General features: G+C 40.4%; 1 protein-coding gene across 2 annotated transcripts in view; it reads left to right on the forward strand.

The window, feature by feature from the left end:
- The first annotated feature begins 1,476 nt into the window (after positions 1-1,476).
- Positions 1,477-24,412, forward strand: part of kcnh2b (potassium voltage-gated channel, subfamily H (eag-related), member 2b) — a 244,371-nt gene continuing 221,435 nt past the window's right edge. Inside the window, exon 1 of one of the 2 annotated variants that reach the window (XM_067578724.1) lies at positions 1,477-2,364. In XM_067578724.1, the coding sequence (XP_067434825.1) occupies positions 2,289-2,364 (76 nt within the window). In that variant the 5' untranslated portion in view covers positions 1,477-2,288. The remainder of the gene's footprint in view (positions 2,365-24,412) is intronic. The other variant, XM_067578726.1, reaches the window with a different exon arrangement.

The raw sequence follows: 24,412 nt of genomic DNA on the forward strand, positions 1-24,412 counted from the left end.
GATCTGATAGAACTGAAAACAAGGAAATTTTACTCAGTCAAGGCCTGTTACATCCCTGAGATGCATATCAAAATCTTGCTCTTATGGATTTAAAGGGTCTCTGAGAAAGCTTGAGGTTGTTGGACAAGCAGGGGAGAGAGAGCTTTGTATCGCTGATGCCTTCAAATGCAGTCAGAAAATCAAAAATCTTTTCACACAAGCTTTGGATTCAAATTATATCTAAAAGATGGCCAATACTTTTTTGTTGCTTGATTTCCAGCAACCATTGAGTGTTTCCAACCATACACATGAATGAAGGCAACACGATACTACTTCCAAGGTAGGAAGAAGCTCATGAGAATGATGGAAAGCAGCACAAATTAAACAGTTTAAAAGGTGTCACACAATTCATACATATACAGCAGAGAATAAGCTGTATGTATCAGCAGCCTGCAACAGACAAATAATAATGATAAACATTATAAAAAATACTCACAAACTAATTAACTAAATAGAAAACTAGATGTGCATGGTGACCTGCTAGACTGATATTTGCAATACAGTCAAAGTTAGTATGAGCTACAGCAGCTATGGTGATTTAATATAATATCTAATGACTTTATATTTATGATTTATATGCATTGATATTTCCTGATAATTATGTTGTATTTATCAGTGTCAGCATCCTCACATTCACACACACATCTAGCTGCAATAAATCCTCTACAATAATAATAAACATATAAATCCTTTCACTCACCGTGTGTAAATCATAAATCAATAATATGGATCGCACATGAACGCAACTACAGCTCAGTTATTCATATACGCTCCAGGCTAAAAGCGCGATATCCGACAACCAGTGAAGGCAGCATCCCCGGCGTGACGGAAGGGGGGAACCCCGGCTGTGTGACGTAGCCTAGCTGAGGAGCCTGAGTGGTGAATCCCCATCCAACCCTGTAACACAACACAACAAAGCAGCATCATCACAGCCGCAAGGTGACTTCATCAAAAAGAAAGAAAGAGACGCTTCACTTCAGTGCAGGTAGATGTTTGTGGAACACGGTGGGGATAATAGCAGAGCAGTACAATGGGGCAGAACAATTAGGAGTGTGTGTGCGTGTGTGTTAGATGAATCCCTCCCATTCAGGCACACAGGTAATCTATACCTCAGAGCAGAACACCTGTTAACAGCAGCCGTTTGACCGCAGCCCGAGCAGGTGTCTGATAAACCTGCGGTGCAACACGAAGCATCACGTTCCTCATTTATCTCAGTTAACTGCACCATAATTGCTCAACTGGCTTCACAATTGGGTTGTCATTTTTTTAGCCAGTTTCCTCCAGCTGTCACAAATTATAATTTTTTTTGTCATTTGAATAATTTGTAATAAATTGATTGTGATGATGAGCCCGGTTTTGCAGGAACAAAGCGTTCCCGGGCCCCAGTTTGGGAAGCGCACATGTAATCTAAACTGTTCTTTTTGTGGATGATGGGAAGTTCTTCATCCTTTATAAACGCTCTAAGCTGTTAGTTCCGCTCTTGATGAGCAAAGGGTTAAAAGAGGCGCAGCTAGACGCCGGTGGAGCTGAAGTCATCCGGCAGAGCGCACAGCGAGGAGGAGGAGAGATACGGAGAACACCTCCAAAAACACCGATCTAGGTCGATTCAAGCCGCGGATCTGCGCTCTGCTGTTTTCTTAGAATAATTATTGTGTTCTTTTTCTCCACAAAACACACAGATATTGAAAGGCAAAGAGAAGAGGTGGAATAAGAAACAAATAAAAAAAAAACCACACAAAAAAAACAAAAACGCGCAGCTCAGCGCCCCAACTATGGCTCCAGCGACGCTCGTCGGAAAGCTCGCCCAGTCCGCCTCACAGGAGCGGGCTGTAGTGCAGGATGAGAGGTCTGCTCTGCTCCACCGAGTGTGAGACCAGGAGGAATTATCATCTGACTGGCCGCCCTCTCCTCGGGGGGGGGACAGAAACAGAGACCCTCGCAACCCTCAGCCTGGAAACTGGAGGCTGGAAGCGGCTCAGATCTGCCGTGCGTACAGTGCGCCTCCTTTCCAGAACTCTCCTCTCCTCACTTTCTCCTGAGGACCCATCAGAAGCCTCCCGTATCTCAGAGCAACTTGGGAAAACTTTGGCCCCCGGATTACTGCCACTGACCTGTCAGTGTTCAGTCTCCATGCAGGGAGCGCAGTGAGCATCGGGCGCTCTGCTGCGGAGACTGGAAACGCAGCCTCGGTGTCATATTGTTAAAAGTCCTGCAAAGTCTGTCAAAGTCCAGGGGCCACCGCAGCGAAGATGCCGGTCCGGAGGGGCCATGTGGCTCCGCAGAACACTTTCCTGGACACCATCATCAGGAAATTCGACAGTCAAAGTAAGATTATAGTTTTTCTGTAATTCTTTCACTGATAATTTATGCAACCTGTTCTTCTTTCATTAACGCGCACTGGTAATAATTATTTGTTGACTCAAAAGCTGCTTGAAAATGGCATCCTGATGATGCAGCTGACATTTGGTTTTTCCAGAATTAGCCTCAATAATGATGTTTGCTGATGCATGGTTAATAGCTCAGACAAGTCACACGGTGGTGCAGTGATGTTAGGTGGGAGAATGTGTGAAAATATAAACAGAAAGCACTCAGAATCCCAGAAAAACCCTTTAAAGAGCGTTTTATAATAACTTACACCTCACACTTAATTTTTCCTGAACTAAACATGAGCATCTTGTGTAGATGTGAACTGCTGCTGAGGTCTTGTAGATCTGAATCCTGCAGCTGCACATAGTCAAACATCTGTCATTCAGTCCTCGTAGTAGGCCGCATGATAGTGTCACATTTGAAGGTTACAAAGCAATAATACAATACTTTCTAAAGATCAGATTAGTTTCTGCAGATCCTCTCATGCTTTAGTGTCACCCTAAGTGTCGCATGCTGCTGCTGTCTTGACTGATTTTGTCAGAAAAAGCAATCTGTGAAAAACTGAGAAAAACGACACTCTTGATGCTTTTAGGGCTCACGATCTATTATCTTTGGCTCAGCTGGTGAGGACATGGAAAATCATTTATACGCAGAAACTATTGGAGAGCACAATAAACCTTTTTCATCATACATATGCTTATCAGATGTAAAACTATTACGTACTTTATTTTGTTTGCCTTGAAAGAAAAAAAAACCCAATATCCAATCAATTAATCTGTGGCAGGTAATAAGCTGCAAAAACAAAGAATATATCTGAGGTACTAATTTTCTTTCATAGAGTCCAGGGGCAAGGAATTCCAAGCTGTCTATATTTCCAAATACAGGCTTGATCTGTCCTCACACTCCCTGCGGCACTGTTATCTTTGATGCAAATCATTAATGTTTTTCCGTCTCTGAACGTGTGACCAGACTTCAAACGTGCCTCAGCAGCCGCAACGGCACTTTTCCTGTGGAAATTCACCTCAGGGCTGATGAAGAAGATGAGGATGTGTATCATTAACATTTCGTCATCTCAGGTTTTGACAGTCAAGCTGATGAAACAGATATTAAATGTGGATTGAACTGCATGTTTTAATGAATCTAAATGTCAATTACTTCCATCAGGAGCTGGGGAAAAAAGACAAGTCTGTACTAAACACTTGAGCTCTTGAGATACCCCTCTCCAAACGTGCTGCCTGCCTCCTTACATTGGCCATATGCTCTTGGGTTGAGCAGTTCACATGGCTGCCATGGAACATAAAGTGATGTCTTGCTGCGTTCGTAACACCTAAGAGCAGAGCTTCAAACAAGGTGCTACAGGGGTGGAATTAGTGCAAAAACACCCTGTTTCCCATCACAGAGGTGCTGAAAACAACTCCCCACAAGTGCAGTCAAGCTGAATAATTGACGTTGGAGTTAAGTAATTGACATTAATCCTGCAGTACTTATTTTTCCATCCTGATAAGCGTGGCTAACTCTGTAAAGGTGAGCATATTCCGCTGCTCACTGGAATGCTTCATTCCACTGTGTTCACATCTTAAATGTGTCTTCGCGGCAGATTTGCATTCGTTCAGCGTGTGGCAGGATGCTTCTCCGTGTGCCGGATGATTATTTATGAGAGGGGTGCTTCAGCGTTAGAGGGGGACATAACCTGCAACTGAGAGGCTGATAACCTCACATCAGTTCTTTCCAAATGTTTTCCCAGTGACACATATATTCAGAATGACACTCAAATGATTGTTGCAGACTTTTAGTTTGGCTAACAAAGCGTGGTGATGATGGTGTCTAATGGCTGTGGGTAATGAACTGGTGGATATGGAGGAGGAAGATCTTTAGAGGACACTGGCTGAAGCTCAGCAGCTGCCTTAGTCATCCTTACTCATTTCAAAGATGATGGAAAAGCTGTCTTTTATACAGCTTGTCCTTTGATTGAACTTTAAAAGTGGAGCACGGTGTAAAGAGCCTTCAGAGGTCTACCTCTGATCCCAGAGCCTCATTTTGACCCCACTGCTCCACATCACTGAAACCTGAACCCACTCCTCTCATGTTATCCATAGCTAAGTAAACTGGTGTTTATGGAAGAGATAGCCTGGTGTGGGCAGCAGAGCAGTGCACATCTGTTCATCTGATTCTCTCTTTATGGCAATACTGGCTGGGTGAACTTCATCTGAGCAACAATCAGGAGCAGACCCATCCTGTTTGTTGCGCTGTATGGAAAGCATCTCATGGGGAAAGGAGTGAGGGGAAAAGCAGCCTTCGTGGTAGAGTAAGCGTGGCAGAACCAATGTTTTTTTCCAGGGTGGGACTGCTTTTAAAGTAATGTACTAAGATCACAAGCCGTGGATACTTAATGATCAGCCTTGGAGGAGATGATTAAGGAGCATCTGCTGTCACCGTTCAGGACATACTGTACATACAGGACAGAGAAATCCTCATGGATATCTGCTTTTTGACAATATGACTAATAAAATGGTCTTGCAATCAAAAAAAGTTCATATGAGGAATGAATTTCAGTTGGAGGCTGTCTTTAAAAAAGGACTGCAATGTGTTTGTTTCTCTAAAGCTAATTCTGAAAAAAGATATATATATATATTTTTGCTTTGATGAAGACTTCACACCGAGATGCGTCAGCAGTTTTGTCAGTCCATTAGTTGGAAATAAAATTCGCAGAAATGATCAAGACAGCACTTGATTCTTTCATTTTTTTCTTTCAGCACTGGAGTTCCACCTTTTTTCTTAATTTGTTTTGGGGAAATACACACATCACATATTTACAGTTCAGTTTTATCTTAACAACTTAAGCAGAAACACACAAACAAGTGGTTATGTTTAAAATCTTAGTCTGATGAGGAAATGGCCATATGTTATACAGGCATATATATATATATGTCATATAGGCATATATATACAGGCAAATCCACACCACAAAGTTAAAGATGGTTTTAAAGCTAGTTTTTAGATTTAAGTTCATTTGAAATTCATACATACATGTATATAAAAAATGAATTGTGCAACATTTTTTATGAATCAACCATAATGCATACTGTGAGATATAATCTACATAACCGTACGGTGACATTAAAAACACTTATCCAACCAGGAAACGCTTCCATGAATGAAAGAGATGACAGGTATCCTGGGCAGTAACGTACAGTAGCAGTTAAATACAGCTTGTCAGGATACAGCTGTTTATTGGATTATTACAGTAATGAACAAGAGGTCAAAGCTGTTTTGCATACAGATTATTGATGTGTCCAGTGTCCACTGGATGAAAATCAATGGAAATTGTGATCTTTGCTTACATGGGAGGTGACAAATCAGTAGTGAGGAAATCCATCATGTAAACATCATGGTTTGCGCTGAATATTAGCAAAGAATATACACACTAAAAGCACATTCATTCATTTATATATTTAATGATTTACATTAGAATGTCTTACTGTATGCTCTGCTCATATCTTTGTCTTTTCTCTCCAGCTGCCTCTCAGCAGAATGATCTGAAACACCCCTGATCAGATTTTGACCAAATTTCGGGGAATAATCTGTTATTGCAGCATGGTGGATTATTCAAAATGACACGTGCAATATCTGATAATCAGATTTTCAACAAACTTGTGTCTCATTGCTTCATGCTGGTACTGCTGAAATTGCGCTGATTGGCCAAAGGGTGTGCTATTTGTTTAGAGACATGCTCAACTGCAAGTGGCCTCAACAGAGGATGCATAATTCATGGGGAGGTGGGGGCACGTTTGTTATTTACACTATTTGTTCTGAATATTTCTATTTAGGTTCAAAATTATTGTATGCATATTTCACTTTTTTTAAAACAAGAAGAAATTAGATCAGTAGTTGCAGTGCGCACGGCAGCCAGTTCTCAAACATATGCTGAAATCCAGCCCTCATGTGGTTTGCTGTCTGGGTTCCAGCGAAGGTATTTTATGCCCGGGCATCAGACCTTCTCTGCTTACTGTACACTGATCCTCTGAGTGTGAAACCTGCTCTGTTTACTCTACTGTGATCCTCCATGTTTGATATTCACGCTGTTCCATGCATACAATACACGGACAGACTGTGTGTTCCCCGACAACAACCAACGGCACATTTGACCCCAATATGAGGTCGCAGCAACCTTTTGGGTTGTGCGTTGTTGTCTGCTCGGTGCTCCTTAGAGAAGACTTTGCCCAATTACAAGCCTCCAAGCCACTGTCCTCCCGGGAGGATGTTCCCATTCTACAGCTGAAGTACAAACACTTCATCACCATAGCAACTGCCCCCTTGACTCCCCCACCCACACACCCACCTACCCTCACACACACACACACACACACACACACACACACACACACACACACACATGAACACACAGTAGGATAAGGTATACTGTTTCTAGTAACCAATACCAGGTACTTTCACAGTCACATCTCACCTCATCTTAGTTTACAAAATATTATACAAACTACTAAATGTTAAATATTACACATGTGCTTGCTAGAAATGCATTTAATTCTGATAATATAGAGCATGCTGATAAGTGATTGACTTCAGTTTTAGCCTAATTGACTGGTCTTAATGAACCAGGAGGGATTTGCCTTCGTAGAATCATAAATATAGTCAATTTAGAGGCAGTGAGTAATAAATGTAGGAGAAGAGAAAGAATAATGTAGACTTCCTAGCTGAACTTTCACTATTTTAAAGGATGAGGCTGGTGATATTCCTATATATTCAAACCAACAATGGATGAATCTACTGTCCAGTAGTTTGTAGAGCGTCTGATGTATCGTATTCCTCCGTGCCGTAGAGCTCCATTGTTGTCCAACCCTATTAAAAACACCATGAACACACACTGTATTTTATTTTGACTTTATCCCACACACACTGTCCTGCTGCCCAAAATACTCAGAAGAGGACCAAATGTGGATTCATCCGCAGCTGAAAATAGTCCTCAACAAATGCACTATTTCCTCCTGTTTGAGAACCGTTTGCTAAAAACTACAGTGACCAGCTGTTTTAGGAAATTGTGTAGCCTTTTTTAAAAATGAACTTATATGTTTATGTCAGGGACCAAGCAGGTCAGTCACAAGAGACACTGCAATTTAAGGGTTTTATTTACCCAAATTTAAATGTCCATGACAAACTCAAATTTACCCAAATTTGAGTTCAATAATTGCACTATGAACATACTGCGATGACTCACAAAAGGGGAACACTTATACCTGCCTGGCCAGACAATGAAGACAAGAAGTGGGGACCAGAGAAGCATAGCAACAACAATAATCACAATAATAATAATAATAACAATAATGGAAATATGACTAATGATAATAATAGCAGGTGTGGGCGTCAAGCAGGATCATGGCAGCAGGTGGTCCACAACCACGACCCATGGAAGCCCACAGTCCATAACCAGGCGGTCCGTGACCATGATCCATAGAAACCTGTGAGATGAGAAAGCCCAAAAACTCTGGGGAAGAAGCCAAGTTAGTAACATGCATTAATGGGACATAAATGCATACAGATGGAGAGGGGGAGGAGGAGAGAGGAGCTCAGTGCATCATGGGAAGTCCCCTGGCAGTCTAGGCCTATAGCAACATAACTAAGGGGCTGGTCCAAGGCGAGCCTGGCCGGCCCTAACTATAAGCTTTATCACATGAATTGATGACTTAGGTTTTGAGCTCCCCTCATGAATCCTGATGAGATGGTTCTGATGAATTATCACACCTATGGTATATAGACAAGTCCGTGCCCCGAGCTCCTCCTTTTTGCTGGAGGAATGCCACATCAGGACAGAAGTAACAAATAGAGCAGAACGTAAAGCAGCAGGAAGATCTCAACTCATTACTGCTGGTATTCTGTAAAACAACTCAAGGTTTTAAAGGTTCATGTCTTCAGAAACCAACAGGCTTGGTGCTGAGAGCCACAGACAGGGTAGAGAAGTCAGACAGTACTGAGAGACATAATAACACACTGTGTTAGTCTTTTTATAGGAATCTTAAAGTTCCAATAAGAAGGGGTTTTTATTGGAATTTGAAAGTTTTAAGATTCAAAGATCTTATTTTTCACATGCTCATGCAATATGTTGAGTGGATGACAGGGTGGCATATGCTTGAGGCTGTGCTAAGAAGGCTTGTGTGAAGAATAATAGAGATTAAATAAAAGAAATACAAAGGACATAAATTCAAAGACAGATTATGAATGTAATATAAGTATTAAAATGTCAAAGTGTCTAGGTCAGCTGTGCAATATTTCCTGTCTATAAAAATGTGAACTTATGTTACAGTTGAGGTTCTAAATTAGCAGGGCAGTGCAGAGGATTCTTATATATTATGAATCCTACAGGCACAGTCCTGCATATTTGCATATAGAATTACATCTTAACCCATAACCCTAACCTTCTTACAATTACAATAGGAAGAAAAATATAGTATAACACATCTTACCTTAAATGTCCCATGTAAGAGAGCAGAGTGAGCTCTTTCTTTGCTTTAAAAATGGTCAACGAGCACAGAACATAACCAATTTTGAAAAATAAGTACATTTATATGTGCCAAAATCACAAGTTTGACACCCTCTATTGTTAGATGCTTGGTTTCCGACAACAGAAACACTTAAACAGTGAAATAAAAAGCACAGGAAGAGCAACACAGGGGGGATCCCTCTTTCATGACTGACAGACTTGTAGTAGCTGCAGCATGTACAGAGCAGGCAGGAGTAGCAGGAGCAGAATAACAATGTAGACAAACAGAATTACACAACATCCAACAAAGAACTGTAAAGTACCAATGCTACAGTTCAGTTTCAAGCAAGGTTTTTCTATGTCTCCATATAAAACACAATCAGCTTAAAAACATGCTGAGTAAGACTACAATTAAATAAAATAAACGATCTCATATTAAAGTTCAACTTCCTATGATGATCTTGTCTAGCTGGTGTCAGTGAAACAGTGCTGTGGAGTCCTTCCTCACAGGTTGTTTACCTGAGTGTTTAGTGGTCGATGTGTCTGTGCTTCCGCGTGCTTTGATGAGCTCGGGCTCAGAGTTGCATAAGGCACAGAGCCTTGATGTTCCCAGTGCGGGGAGGAAGAGATGCCTTCAGTGCTTCTGTGAAAGGACATGTAACCGCTGCTGGGTGCATGCAACATATGGCTTGAATACATACATTAGACTGTGAGGAGAGAGTTGAAGCTTCTACCTGCGGGTGTGCTTGTTGGGTTTGTCTAATTTACATTGTTTAGTTTTTTCCCTATGGCTGCATAGTCGTCTAGAAAGCAGTATCAACATAAAAGAGGAAAATCTAGCTCCTGTTGTTGCTTTACTGTATCGATACAGTGTAGACACAGGAGTGAGAGTCTTCTCCGGTGCTTAGCTTTATTCTTCTGCTCCATCTGTTTCACTCGGAGGGTGTAAACACAGCAACGCTGCTACACTGGTGCAGAAGTCAGGAGTGAGTCAGTGCTCGAGATTGCACTTTATTGGTGTGAAATCACTCGTCTCTCGCTCGCACTTTCTGTCTTCCTCTCTGTCTCTCCTCCTGTTTTCTTCCCTTTCTCTCCTTCATACACACACCCACACATGTTACCGAGCAGGCACACAGAAGAACACATGCACGGACACGAGCGCGCACGCATACTCGTAAACTCTCTGAGCTTGTAAACACTCTTCTCTCTCGCTGCCCTCATTCTCCACCTTCCTTCTTCCTTCTTTCTGCTCTTTGTCTCGTTTGACAACCTGTTTTCTCTCTCTCTCTCCCTCCCTCCTTTCTTCTCTTCATCTCTCTGGTGCCTAGCAGATGCCCGCTGTGCTGCCATGCCTAGCTGTCTTCTGATCTCAAATGGGCATACATCCAACCGGGCAACATGGCACCTGCTGGGGGGGGGGGTGTACTGAGAGGAGGAGGTTTAATACTGGTACACAGACAGTCTATGTGTGTGTGTTAGTTCAAGCTTTCCATTTCTAAGATGAGGACATGCCCTTCTTGCCTACAGTTCAGTGCAAAGAAAAAAAATCCTACTTTTTCAAGAAAAAACCTGCCGATGACAGAATTAAAAATAACTTTCTTGAAAGTTGCTTAAATGGCACAATGATCAGGCCACTTACAAAGTAGAAGTATTCATTTTGGATTCAGGCCACATACTGTAAGTCCAATATCCATTCTCCTTTTTCCTATTTTTGGTCTCCATCAACTCCTGAGGGAAATATCTTCAGCTGCTAAATGCTGCACTATGTTCACCAGGAAGTCACCACTGTAACTTCCTTTTGGTACCCATTTTATCATCTCTTTTCTCAGTTAGAACTAATATAATCTCCTTCCATCACTTGAACAAAGTTAATGACATGATTTTTATGTCTACTCAGTATAAGTGCATCACCCAACGGATCATCATGCGCACAAATTCACAACTTGGGTTGCCCAGTACAGTCTCTTTATGGAGCAGATGGCGGTTTGGTGACTTGTTCAAGGGCACACTAAGTGACAAGTCCTCCAAACCAAACAACAAAATATGCAATTTGTCACTAACTTCCAAACTGGTTTGACATCCAACATGACATCTAGGTTTGTCAGTGCCAAAACTTTTTTGTATTCCATCGCTATGGTTAAGGCTTGGTAAGGTTTATGCACAAAACCTACTCTGTTAATGTTAGAGAATGATCTCGTCATGATTAAAAGAAATTCTCAGTAGGAGATGGGACAGGAAAGTAGAGAGACATTTATAACATTTATAATTCATTCACAGTCATAATTCACATGGCCACAAGATGTCCCTGACCAGTAAATATAAACTGCTCCAAAGATTGCAATCAGTGACCCTCTTGTCAAAACATCACACATTAAAACATAAAACTGGGCAATATTTCAATCTTCATTGTTTTACTTGGCCATTTGGAGTCAAAAGAGAACATGTAGTCCAAAACTTGAGACACTTCATTCTGTGAGAGTTTGAGATCATTCCAACTCTAAATTCAACAGAGTTTCTAGTCAAGGACACTTCAATAAGGTAGATAATTAAACTCGTGACCGTGTGGTTAGCAGACAATCTTTTCTCAACCACCAAGACAATGTAGTGATCCTTTAGAAGAGTTGGTGCATCTTGTCCATAGAAGGCTGTGTATTTGGATTTGCATGTTTGGGTGACAGTAGTTGTCCAGCTGTTAGAAATGGGCTAAATTATAAGATCAACTGTGCAAACAATTCAGATTTGTTGTACTAACTTCTCATGATGAAAAATGGTTATTAGAAGCAAACCAGGTTCATATGGAAGCTATTCTGACCACAGCTGTTTTACACGGTCCAAGCCGACCATGTGAAACAGCTATAGTCACAGTTGAATCTGTTTATGAAAAGAACAGCACACAACCAGGGAGCAGCTTAAAATTTGTATGTATTTTTTGGATAATACTGTATTGGTAATGTAATTTATTTATAGACTGGTTTGAATTAAACATTCACAGGAAATGTTTTCTTGTGCACCATCTGAAGCATAATTCATACATGAGGTAGTGACTTGATGTGTGATACTCTGGTTGAATCCCTGGCTAAAGAAAGTATCTAGAAGTCAAATAATTATAAGTTTGAAGCCTGGAACGGAGTCAGGTTTTGTTTAAATGGTATTTGAAAAGGTCGGCTCATTAACATTTAGCTGCATCCATCATGTTCTAGTTTGAGGTGTTTTTGCCCAGAAATATACCAGACACAATGCAGTTTGCAGTATCTACACAGCATAATACATGTAATATTTGGTTAAAGTCATGTAGCGTTTGATAAAGGAAAACCTTATTGGCTGTGAAGGCAGAATGGACACACCAAATGTTGCAGTGTTATGTTTTTTTTTTCCTTTCTTTTCCTATCTGTGTTGGATTGCATTGCAATTTCATCATTACCAAGTTTACCAGTCAATGCAGTTTTTCTTTTTTTTTTTCTGTATTCGATAAAGCCGAGAGCGTCCTGGCCCCCATGTGAGAAAGCTGAACTTATGAAAAGATGGAAATGCCCTGAAACCAGCTTTTGTAAAAACACTTTTGAAAAACTGTATTTTCAAAGTCAGAGCTGAATGTTTGTGGCTGCACAGCCATTGAGGGAAAGAAGAGCTCTCAATCCGTTCTCTCGGATCATGACACACACGTTAGAAGCATCTCTTGGAGAGTTATATCTCCCTCCACATCATCAGCTTTTAATTGACTGTGCCTTTATAAAAATGTGTGCTCCAAAGACTGAAGCATCAAACACTGTATCTCTGCTGAGTTTTTTCCCTGCCACGATGAAAAGATGAGACGAGCGGGGATACATCAACAGCAACTTGTCAGGTGACTCAAAGGCAATCAAGATGTTTATTCCTTACCTTGATGTAAAACTGGAAAAAGAAGAAACAGTAAATGCAGTTGAGTTTTTCACTATAAAGAATGTGATTTATGCACAAGTTTTAGCTTTTAGCAGGAAGCTTTCAAAGTGAATACTCATAATGATGATTTAGACACCTAAACAGATTTGTACCTTGTTTAATAGTAACCTATGATCCTGTCCTCTTTCAGGCATAAGTCAGTGTGTTGATCACAAGCCGGCTGTAGATCAAAAAAAGCCAGAGCTCGCTCTGAATTCTTCATTCCCTTTGTCACAGTTCTTTGAGGTATCCACAAACCATCATGCAACTATAAGACTTACAAGACAAGCCCAGTATCCCATAAGAGTCACAGTCATATTTCATCATAGCACACAATTTATGTGAAATGCCACTATTCAGTGCCAGTGCAGGAGGTAGTGTGTCCTATATGTAGCAAGATGGCATGGATGGAAAGGGTTCAGTATGCTTCAAACAAAGCAAACTGTTGGTGCTCATCTCACTGTTTTGAATCAAAAATTTGGTGTCAGTTGTGGGGTAGTTTGTTCATGTTGCCAGCGCTGTCAATCAAATCTGACCAAACCTCACCCACGCAGCTTTGGATTGTCAAATTCTGAATAAATGATACCTACAGTAAGGATTTAGCTTCAGCTGTTTCATACAGTGCTGCAGCAAAACAGAGGGGAGTCAACAGGTGATGCATGTGTATAATATGAAATGCAAACATGGCCTGAGAAAAGATTTCATGGGTATATTGCTCTTCAATTCAAGCTTACGCCGGTAAACGAGTAGAAGTTATGAAATTTGCAGCATACTGAATAAGCTTCTTAATTATCATCTCACTGTGTCAAAATTCATGACGTTTTATGATCAATTAGTGCTATAGTTTTTATGGACAAGAAACCCTGTAAGGTTTTCACCTCCATCCTTTGTAATCCAAATTGTCAGAGTATACATGCAAACCATAGCCAAGTGGCACCACCCAAGTGCTTTGGTAGCTCTCAGTATTTTCTTGTCCTTCTCCTCTCAGCCCTTTGCCTGTACCTCTATTTGTCACTGCTTTATCTCTTGGCAGCTGCCCTTTCACTCTCGTCCTCCCATTCATCAATTCTCCCTCCTCCTGGCTCTTCTAAAACTTCATCACACCTCTCTCTTCCATTTGTCTCTCTCTCTCGCCTGCTTGGACTCCCTCTCTCATTCACTGTGACTCCTCCACCACCCTGAGAGCGGTGGCACAGAAAAAGGGCCAGCTAACCGACTTAAAGACCACGGAGTCCCCAGTGTTCCGGGGATTAGACCTCATTTGCATAAATCTGCATAACCTCGTTAAGGCAGAGGGAGACGCTGTACATACTGTAGCCTGAGACACTTCAGAGCGAAACAGTCCATTAAGGATTGCGCTGATTATGGGATTATCACTCTTAACGACTGTTGGTGGACTGGACTGGTGTGTACTCTCTGAAAAGTGCCACGTCGCATGACTGAATCCCAAGCTGTGTGGAAGGAGGGAATCCAAGATTTGAGTCAGCTGACCTATGGATTGCATTTGCTCTGGATTTGTTCCTGGTCATGTTTTTTTCATGACATTTTTTTGAAGTTACGTACAGTAGAGGTATTAAACATGCTTTAAACAATGGGAGAGGAATTCAAATGTGGCAGCTCATTTGTTCCAGCAAAAGCTGCTCCCTCAGTGCATACACTGAAAAGTATCTTCCACTTCCTTCAAAGTTTTTGAATTCATATATTGGACCTCATGTCTCTATTTGTGATCATTTAGAGTCGTTTTGAAAGTCTGTGATGCCAGGAAATTTTCTTTTGTAATGTATGCAGAGGTGTCACATGACTTACAGTTTGAAATATGACCACTGCACCAAAATCTGCACACAGCACATTTCATGGGCTTGACTAGTATCTGAAACAAGCTTTGGTCTCCACCAACTCCTGAGAAAAATATCTAGCTCTAGTCACTAACTTTGTCTGTCTGTCATGTGGTGCTGGGCAGGTAGTATACAGTGATTCTCCCTGAAAACAGCTGTCTGCAGCTGCTGGAAAAGAGCACTCAGACTGAAGCAAAGCATATAAGTTGCATAAAACCAAAACAATCAACTGAAAGATGCTAAAACGCTCAATAGAGCTGACAGGAGCTGCAGAGCCAGGTGATAATCTTTTATGGGTTTGTGTTCATGAGCAACCTATTTCATATCACACTGAGCCATTGTTAACAGAAAAATATTAACTAATGCAAGAAACATTTCCACTGCGCCACTTTCGTGCATTTTAAGATTACATGACAGTATTTGCAACAACTGTAGTGGAAAATTACTGGAAACAAACAAGACTATCACTGGTCGCCCTCTTACTTTGTTTTTGTGTTTTTATGGAAGAGGAATTAGTTTCCTTTGCAAAGACGAGTCAACTTATAGTTTCAGTAGCTGTAGAGATTTAACTTGACTTTACCTCATTGGGATGCATATTGGTTATTGTGGAGTTTTGTTTATTTTAAGATGTTCTTTTACTGGCAACCACAGGGAAAATGGAAAAAGTTAAGATAGGTAGTTTTAAGAACAATAGTTCCCATAGCTGGAACAGAGGCAACAGTAAGCAAAAGAACAGTGTGGCAAAAATACAAATTAATAGTGGGTTGCTTTGATGGGGGTGTGTTGTTTCAGCTACCAGTGAAACAATGATCCAGAAAGGCTGTTTTGAGTCATAAATTCTTGAGTTTTAAGGTTTATCAGATGGCAAAACACTGAAAATCAACTTATGATACAAAAAACAGGATTTTACAACTACAGAAAGTTATCATAAAGTTTTGTTCTTATTGCAGTGATCAGGAGGTAAACAGAAGATGCATGCCTTTCAATGTTGTAAGTAATCCATCATGAATGTGCACCTTCCCATATTTGATTGGCCAGTGCAGCACTTTGCTGGATGATGTTGCATTTTGCTGAAACAAAAGTTGAGCCAGGTTCAACTTTTTGATGGAGCACTCTGTGCCTGGAACCCTGTTGTGGCTGTGCAGAAGTGTCATAGAAATTAATGAGGGGGTTGTGTTTTTTAATACAACATTGTTGTTTGTCTGAACAAAACCTCAGTGGGCTAAGCTGTGCTGTTGGTCATATCTGTCTCTTCTGGTGTATTTGCCAGAATATGTGCTGAGTATCTCCCATGATAAGGAATGACACTGAGGACAATATGCCAACACATATTTTAGTCAACTCCTTTCAGTTCAGTAAATAACGGAAAGCACGTTGCTGTGTAAAGAAAATATGTTATTATTATTATGAATGCAGTCTGTTTACTGCTTCAAAATGCAACCCTAAGTGGACTGAAATAAATGCTTCGGCTGTCAAAACATGACAGGACCCCCGTCCTCCTGTCAGCTGTCCCACACTGATGACATCAGCATTTCTCCAGCAGTGCACACGTCTGTCTTGCCAACAGAGTGTCCGGCCAGCATCTCGAATGGGAGAAAATATGAGTAAATTTTGGAAAGACACATCGTGCTGTGGCAGCATTTTCATTTGGGGGAAAGACTGTAAAACTGCAAACCAGACAAAGATTAATGTAATTATTTTTCTGGTGGTGGAGGAAAGCTGAGGGTAGAGTTTGATTGACTGGGTAATCTGGAGGATCCTGACAGCTACAGTACTGACACATGGCTCCTAAAGCTATAAAGTTGGTAATGGTATATAGAAATATATTTTTTACTTGGTAGCTGGAAGGAGTTGTCAACTCAATCGTTGTTCCACACCCATTTGCCCCCTGTATACCAACAAAACTTACTTATATGCAATGTGGAAATGTCTAGATGTGGAGACTCTTTGGTTCCTTATGTGTTTTCAGAAGTAATTACAACAAATATTCCTATTATACCAAACATTTTACTTATGACTCATCATTTTCTCTCAGAAAAGATTTTTATTTTTAGCTCTGACAGCTGCTAGAAAAATACTAGTATTGAGCTGGAAACACCCCCTTACAATTCATATGACTCAATGGACTGTATTATTCCTAGTCATCATATTTCAGGAACTCTATATAGCTTGAACCAGTGGAGGGAGGGGAAATAGATCTGAAGCCATTTGCCTAGCCTGAGGCAGTGAAGCACAAGGTTAGTAGATAGGAGAAGAGACAAAATGCATATGCAATGCATTTAGTAACTGATAACAATTAATTGTAAATTAAGACCAGGGGCTGGTTTCACAAAGATATTTTAGACTGGTCTAGTATTAAGCCAGACTTGTTTTGCTCTTAAATTAGACAGTTTTACATAATATAAAGACTGACCACCTGACCATCAGGCTAACTCAGAACTAAGACTCATATTTCCATGGTAATTGTCAATGACACCTGCTGACAAGTAGTATCACATTACAACAAAAGAGCAAAACCTGGCTCATAATTTATGGTTTGCTAGCAATGTTGTGGAGAAAGTCAGGGGTTTTTGTTTGCCTGAGGAAACTATCCTGAGAAGCACTGAGCTCTGCCACATGAAGAAGGCACAGAATGGTACAGGTCTGCACTGCTCTGTGATTTTTGTGTGTTGCTACACTCTTTGTTGAATTTTCCCAGTAAAACCTTTCACTGTTGTAACTGTTGAATTCTTCTAGATGGCAAATATTTTCTGCTAGAGTGAAGGCAGCTGAGTGGCTCAAGGTGGTTGCTTGCAATGTTTTTAGTTAAAAAAAAAGACTCAGTTTACCCCAAATTCATGGCAAATTAGTCCCACTAAAGATGATGTAAACTGTAGTCAAAGTCTTTGTGAAACTGGCCCCAGGATCAACACCACTAAATCAATGGGGACCACCAGAAGCAGTTCTCTGCTGGTACATCATAATAAAGACCCAACAAGTCCTCCAAATTAAATGACCAAGTACATCATTGGACCATGCACTCCAGAACAACACATAGGAAATGTAGAATCTGTGTATTCAAACTAACCTGGGGCAAGTTCCAGTTAATTTAAACTGTAATGTAAACTGTCAAGCATTCAAAGCTAACACTATATGTAAATATTAAACTGTATATATAAGTAAATAAGAATTCAATATCTGTAGGCTGATATGGATTTGTAATTACTACAGAAATCTGAGTGTAAACTGTCTTCATGTGTCTGGACAGTGATGGGCTGGTTTTTGTAACACACTCTACTGTAGCATTTAGCCTGTCAGCTCTCTTTTTTAAAATTTAGCATGTGTCAAATCTTCAGTTTCCATGGCAATTGCACAGTTGGGCTGAGACAAAAAAATCTCTTCAGCCTGTCACTGAATTAACTTCATCTACATCAGTAAACCAACCAAAGACATGTGTCTGCTGCTTCCTTCTCTATTTTTTCTCCTCTCTTAATATTCCGCTCTATTTCATCCTCTATTTCTCCCCTGTTTCTCTTTTCATCTCTCTCTCTCTCTCTCTCCTTTGTCCTTAATCTCACACTCTCCCTTTATCTCTCTGTCTCTGTAGCTAGCAGGCACAGAGCTGGTGTGTTGACTTGTGCTTCTAACACATGGGCTTCCCTCCTTATCCGCCTACGCAGCGTACTCGGGGAGATTCCAAGCACACATGAACACTTGCAGATACACACTTACACACACACACACACAAACACACAGCATGCACACACAGAAACTGGCAGACTGAAAAGCCCTCAAGGTCTGGTCTTAGTGAATTATTCAGTCTGCGTTGGTGGGTCTGTGTGAACATATATGTGTGTCTGGGATCTTGTGTGTGTGTGTGTGTGTGCATTTGCATTTGGGTGTGTGCATGTCTAATGAATCTGTATATGTGTGTGTCTGTGGGAATATGAAATGGTGTTTTCTTTCTGAGCAGCAGCAGCTAGTCTTTAATCAGGCTCCCCATCAACTCCCTACTCTCTGACTTCAAAAGCTCATTAGAGGGAAATTGTGCAGAAAGCAAGGAGTGGTTAGTGATGTCACCAAAAGCAGAGTTAGCTGGGGGCGGGGTCTTTGATTTCCTAAAATCTCAGCCACTGCACATTATGCTGAAATCCATAGCTTTGAACAATATGAGAGCATCTTGCGAAGTTGCAACGAAAATGGACTGTTTAGGTAATATGATCATGAAAATATATTGTGTACTGTGTGATGTAATTAAACGTTGACATTGAATTAAATGTTGACACTGCTATATGGACAGGCACCACCCAACAAACCCAGCTTGAGAACATGGCCAATGTGTTGTTTCTTAGCATATCACTCCACTCCACCATACAGGTGGGTATTAGAATTGTTATTTGGAAAAACATTACTGAAAACACACTGATACCAAATTTTGGGTGTTGATATGCAACTGGCTGGAGCTCATATAATGAATTCAACTAGCATCGATTGAACTGTAGCGCTATAATCCACTTCTTTCACCCCATACTAATTTGTTGGTACCTGTGGGGGATCCTGCACATTTTAACAAGACAGACAGTTGCAGCTCTGTGAGGCTTTACTGCTCATTGCGAGGGCAACAAAAATGTTGGATAGAGGAACTAAATATTGATGAAATGGCACAGTAATCCATCCAACAGCAGTTGAGACATCTCACTCTGAACCACAAATGTCAACCTGCTGGTGGCACTTGAGGAAAAGTCAGGGCTTCACCAAAGTCATTAAGGTTCACCCTCTGGGGAACATGAATATGTATATAAAATTTAATGGAAATTCATCCAATATTTGTTAAAATATTTCAGTCTGGACCAAAATTGCTGGAGCCACAGACCCAGAACCAGACAGACCAGCAGTGCCGTCCCTAGAGCCACTCGGCTGGCTTGGCTAAAATAACAAACCATGTATCTCGAAGAATTGCATTCATCTTTCACAATTTTGCAGTGCACAATTTATGTCAGTGCCAATTTCCAGTGGCAATATGGAACATGGTGTCCCCTTTGTGTAGTGAGGAGGAAGAAATGTGAAAAAAAACACTAAGCTGATTAAGTGGAAGAATCTACAACATCTGCCATATGTACATATTGTAGACAGATATAATTGCATGTAATCTGTTGTTTTGGAGAATTGACCAATATCAACGCTATTTCTGGCAGTATGGTTGTAATAAAATAATCTGGGGTCATAACATTTTATCTTTAAAGAAACAAATATATCTATGAATTATTCCACCTATTTCTAATATGAATTGGTTTCAAATATTTAACTAATGTGTCATTTCCTTGATTAAGTATAACACAACTAGTCCTCTAAATTAACACAAGAAGTCTGTCAATATATTATATTATATATATTTACCCATTTCGCCTTGAACGACACATAGAAGCTTTTTCTGATCTGACATCACTGAACAGGATGACGTTTATTTGTCTGTACCTTCCAAAACTGTCATAAGATAATTGCTGCAAATATTTCTCATGATGTTACAACAGGGCATAAAGACAATTTGGTTAGGTTTGGGGAAAGATCGTGGTTTGGGTTAAAATTACTAATTCCTTGAGGTTAGGGGACCTTTGCCGTCAAGAACAAGGCCACCTGATTAGTTTTAAGATGTCCATACCACACCTGCATTACTGAAATGCACAACACTGTTCTGGTTCCCAGAACTGTTTTATAGCATACTCATATTTATGTAAAGAAAGTGATATCAGGTATACTTCATTCATTTTTGGACCAACTGCAATATCCAGACTAAATACATAATTATCCCTCAGGTTTCCTAACTGCACTTTAGTAATTCCCCTACCCAAAAGTAATTTTTTCAAACATTCGGTCATTTTCAGAGCATCTTCAGAGTGGAACAAACTGCCTCATACAAGTAGAGACTGAACATATTTAAAGCAACTTGAATTACCTTGGATGAGTCTATTGTGTCTAGAATGATGATATTCATGTTAGCATCACCTTTGGTTATTGTTTAATAAGACACTCTTATGTATCCTGAGGGGAGCGTGCACCAAAATAAATGGAAATACACTCCACTCGCTGTGAATATCTACCCACCATTACCGTTGTTTAATTTAAACACATTTCCCACTGATACCAAACATTGCCAGCTCTTGCTTTTTCCTCCCTGTATACCTGCAGTTTAATAATACAGTACCTGACCCCCTCCCTGGTGGAATAATGCCAGCTTTCCCTCATATCCAGCTGTGGCCTGAACACCGAGCAGCATAAACCCTGAGCCAGCTGGTTGTCATGCTCCACCTGCCACCTCTCCTTTTGCTCTTCTTGTCTGTCTTCCATTTTACATCCATACCTGTCTATCTCTACACTTTTACATGGTCATTCCTCTTTTAATGTCAAGTCTCTAGATTTTTAGTGACATCTTTTTTTTAGTGTTTCTTTTCCCTCTTTTATATGTTCCTATTTTATTCCCCTTCCCCTCTCTCCCTTACCCCGTGGTTTTCTTTCGGTGGAGTTAAAATCTTGTCTTTCAGCACGTCTTGATGCAGATATATGAGTCTGCATCGAGACCATGTTGTATCTCCTCTTTATGTGTGGGTGTCTGTCTGAAGAATGATTACATTTATCTATACCTGCGTCACCTTTTAGACTTGCATTATAAAAGGACTCAAGGACTTGAGAGAGCCTGAGAGCTTGGAAAAAAAACATCTACTTTGTTCTTTCTGCCATTATCAGTGACTGAAGACCACTTATTCAATAGCTGGAAAATGAAATGTACAACATACACTCACATACACACACACACACACACATCTCTGCCTTTGTATTACCCAGTGCTCATTGCAGCCAGACAAACCCATCAAGCTTTATGAGCCTCTGAGGGCCGCTGCTGCCGCTAATTCATGGAGGCAGGCTATCAAGCACATCCACACAACGGATCTCCACTGTGTCCATGAATATCTGAGCAGGCCTTCCACCAGTTTATGTCTCCCACAAGAACTGCCTGTTGAATCCAGGATGTGCAGCTTTGACAGATGATACATCTGTTTTATGAAAGAAGGGGGGAGAGGCTGTGATAATTGTGTGCTTAACGCAGGGAGAAATGGGCACAGACGTTTTTATTCTGGACCACTGCATTGATGGATGTTCACTTTATGTTGCAAAAATGAGAAAAGTCAGTTTTGGTTCTTGTGGCATCACTTTGATTGATGGCTGTTTTTAAGGGGGGTGGAAAAAATGTGAAAATTCTGATTTTGGTGACAGGAATTTGAAGCCCTTTGAGAACATAACTGTGGTTAAAGGTAGACCAGTATACTTGACTTGACAGATGTCACGTAAAAGAGGAACTGTCAAGTGTGCATGCTTTGGAAGTTAGGTTTTTACTTTTGAGTACTCTTTTTATCATCAGCCCATCAACCCCAACCCATCATCATCAGTTCTTAATTATGGTAACACTGTACTTACCAAAGTATGTGCTGAGATCTCTGTAGATGTAGCCACATTATTAAAATAGGTCTAACAGGATGTCATGGACCAAGCAAAAAGGACAAAGGTGTGAAAAGGAAAATTCTCATTTGAATAAAGTTGAAAAATTGGTAACAAATCACAAAAGTTGCAAATATATCCTAATATTGCATAGAAACTAGAAAAAGTAGCTATAAAAATTAGGGCCCAAACTCAAAGTAAGGTCAACCAAACAATAAAGCAACTGAGGGTTAAACTAACAGAACATAACTGAACAGACCTGACCTGACAAATGACTCACAAGGGGGTATAAACAGAATATACACACAGGCTGGCCTAAGACACAGACAGGGGGAGATTTACACAAATAACATTAAACCTAAAGATATCCAAGAATAAACAGCCTAACAAAATAGAGAAGTAATATGCAAATAAGGTATTAGCATTAGCAAACAAACATGATTCCAAAGCCAACAAAGAGGGATTTTAAGAATGTCCAGGATTAATTACCCCTTCTTCCATTTCATTATTGGCCTCCTCCACTTCCTGTGGGCGGTGCTTAAGAGGCCATCTTTCCTAGCCATCAGGCTGAGAAAGATGGCCAAATATGAGTATTAATTGCAAATGAAAAGGACCATGACATAATGTCAGCTAGAATGTGTGCATCCAATCTTAGAAAACCAAACTGTGAGAAATTGACTTAAGTATGTAATATGAAAACAAAAGACTGTGTAGAGTCATTATTTGGGAAAATGTTTGGGTGCAAATATCAGATAAAATACTAAGACTGGGGGTGGACAGCAACCAGTGTGGCCGTCACACAGAACTACAGAGAAATTTGAATAGTTGGTCGATGAAACCAACAGTTGAGGCAGATTGGCTACAACTTTATTTGGAGGTTAAACTGAACATGAGCACACTTGTTTTGTTGGCAATAACCCTGCACTGCACCAGAAAACCATGGTTGCACACAACTACAGTGAGAACAATAAATCCAAGTTGTTTGGGTAATAATTTTACCATCTTCCAAATAACATTTATAATAATTATCAACCTATTTTTAGTGATGTAGCCACATCCTAGATTTCAGCAATCACTTTGGTAAGTACAGTGCTATCATAACAGAAACATATTTAAAAAATCTTATCAGGATGGTATGTTTTGTATTCAGCATCTATGTGCATACACATTTGTTCATAATTTGAAATGAAAGCAGGGCAGCCTTTAAGTACTTGCCCCCACCAGCGTGCCTCGTTAGTGTATTTTGTCTGTTCCCCTTGACTACGCTTGATTAGAAGCCTTTTATCAGGTACATGCTGTGTCTTTGTATTTTTAACACAGGGTCACGCTGTGTTTTGTCTTGCTTGTCTTTTATTCCATTCCCTCCTTATTTGCTCCCCTACAAGTTGATGTTCGATGCATCATCATCCTTTTTAGAAATGTCTTGCTGCTGAGTAAGTAAACACAACACCCACAGCCACACACTCACTCACACACACACAAAGTGCATTCAATCAATACAGTAATAACCTGCAGTTATGGCTCAGCAATTGATAAAGGAACACATCTTTCCAACACTCATAAATCATTTAGCAGCAGCCTCCAAACTCATTCCAACTTAATAACAACTGACTGATTCCACCAAAACATGTGTTGCAGAGAGAGTTCTCCTTGAAAACTCCACTCAGATAGCGGAGACTCGAACATCATTGGCCAATCATTGCAAGTGTGCAGAAATGTCTAATGACTTGGCAGGCTGGTGTTTTCACAGTGGTTATAAAATGGCCTATAAATCATTGGTTCAGAGGGGGAATTGCTTTACATCACCTTTTTGAACTGCTTCTGAAATGCAATTCACAGGGAATAATAAGTGTCTACCCTCTTCCTTGTTAAAGGATAATTCTTGTTCAGGGGCTGTTTCATAATCAGGCCTAATGAAGAACACTTAGCGAGAAAAATTGCCTCAGTGCGGATTTTAATTTCCTTCATTCATCAATCATAGGAGCATGTACGATGCATTACCTTTCCCCGAATCTTGCCAATGCATAGAGGAGGATCGTACCTGTGAATATTGTAATGACATGGCTACTCTTGTAGTTGTATAAAACAATGTGTGCAGCAGCATCAGCTATAAAGCTTAACAGGTAAAAAATAACTTATTAGTTATTGAATATCCATCAGACAGGGAAGAGAATAGGATTACTTTTGTTAAGGAGGGAGATGAGGGGAGAAGCCTTTTTAGACAGTTGTAACAGCTAAATGCAGAGCAAGACATGGGTGCAAAAATGGGTGCATTTAAAGGTGCAGTCAG

Source organism: Thunnus thynnus, chromosome 21, assembly GCF_963924715.1.
Source record: "Thunnus thynnus chromosome 21, fThuThy2.1, whole genome shotgun sequence".
In the NCBI taxonomy this organism is placed as follows: domain Eukaryota; kingdom Metazoa; phylum Chordata; class Actinopteri; order Scombriformes; family Scombridae; genus Thunnus; species Thunnus thynnus.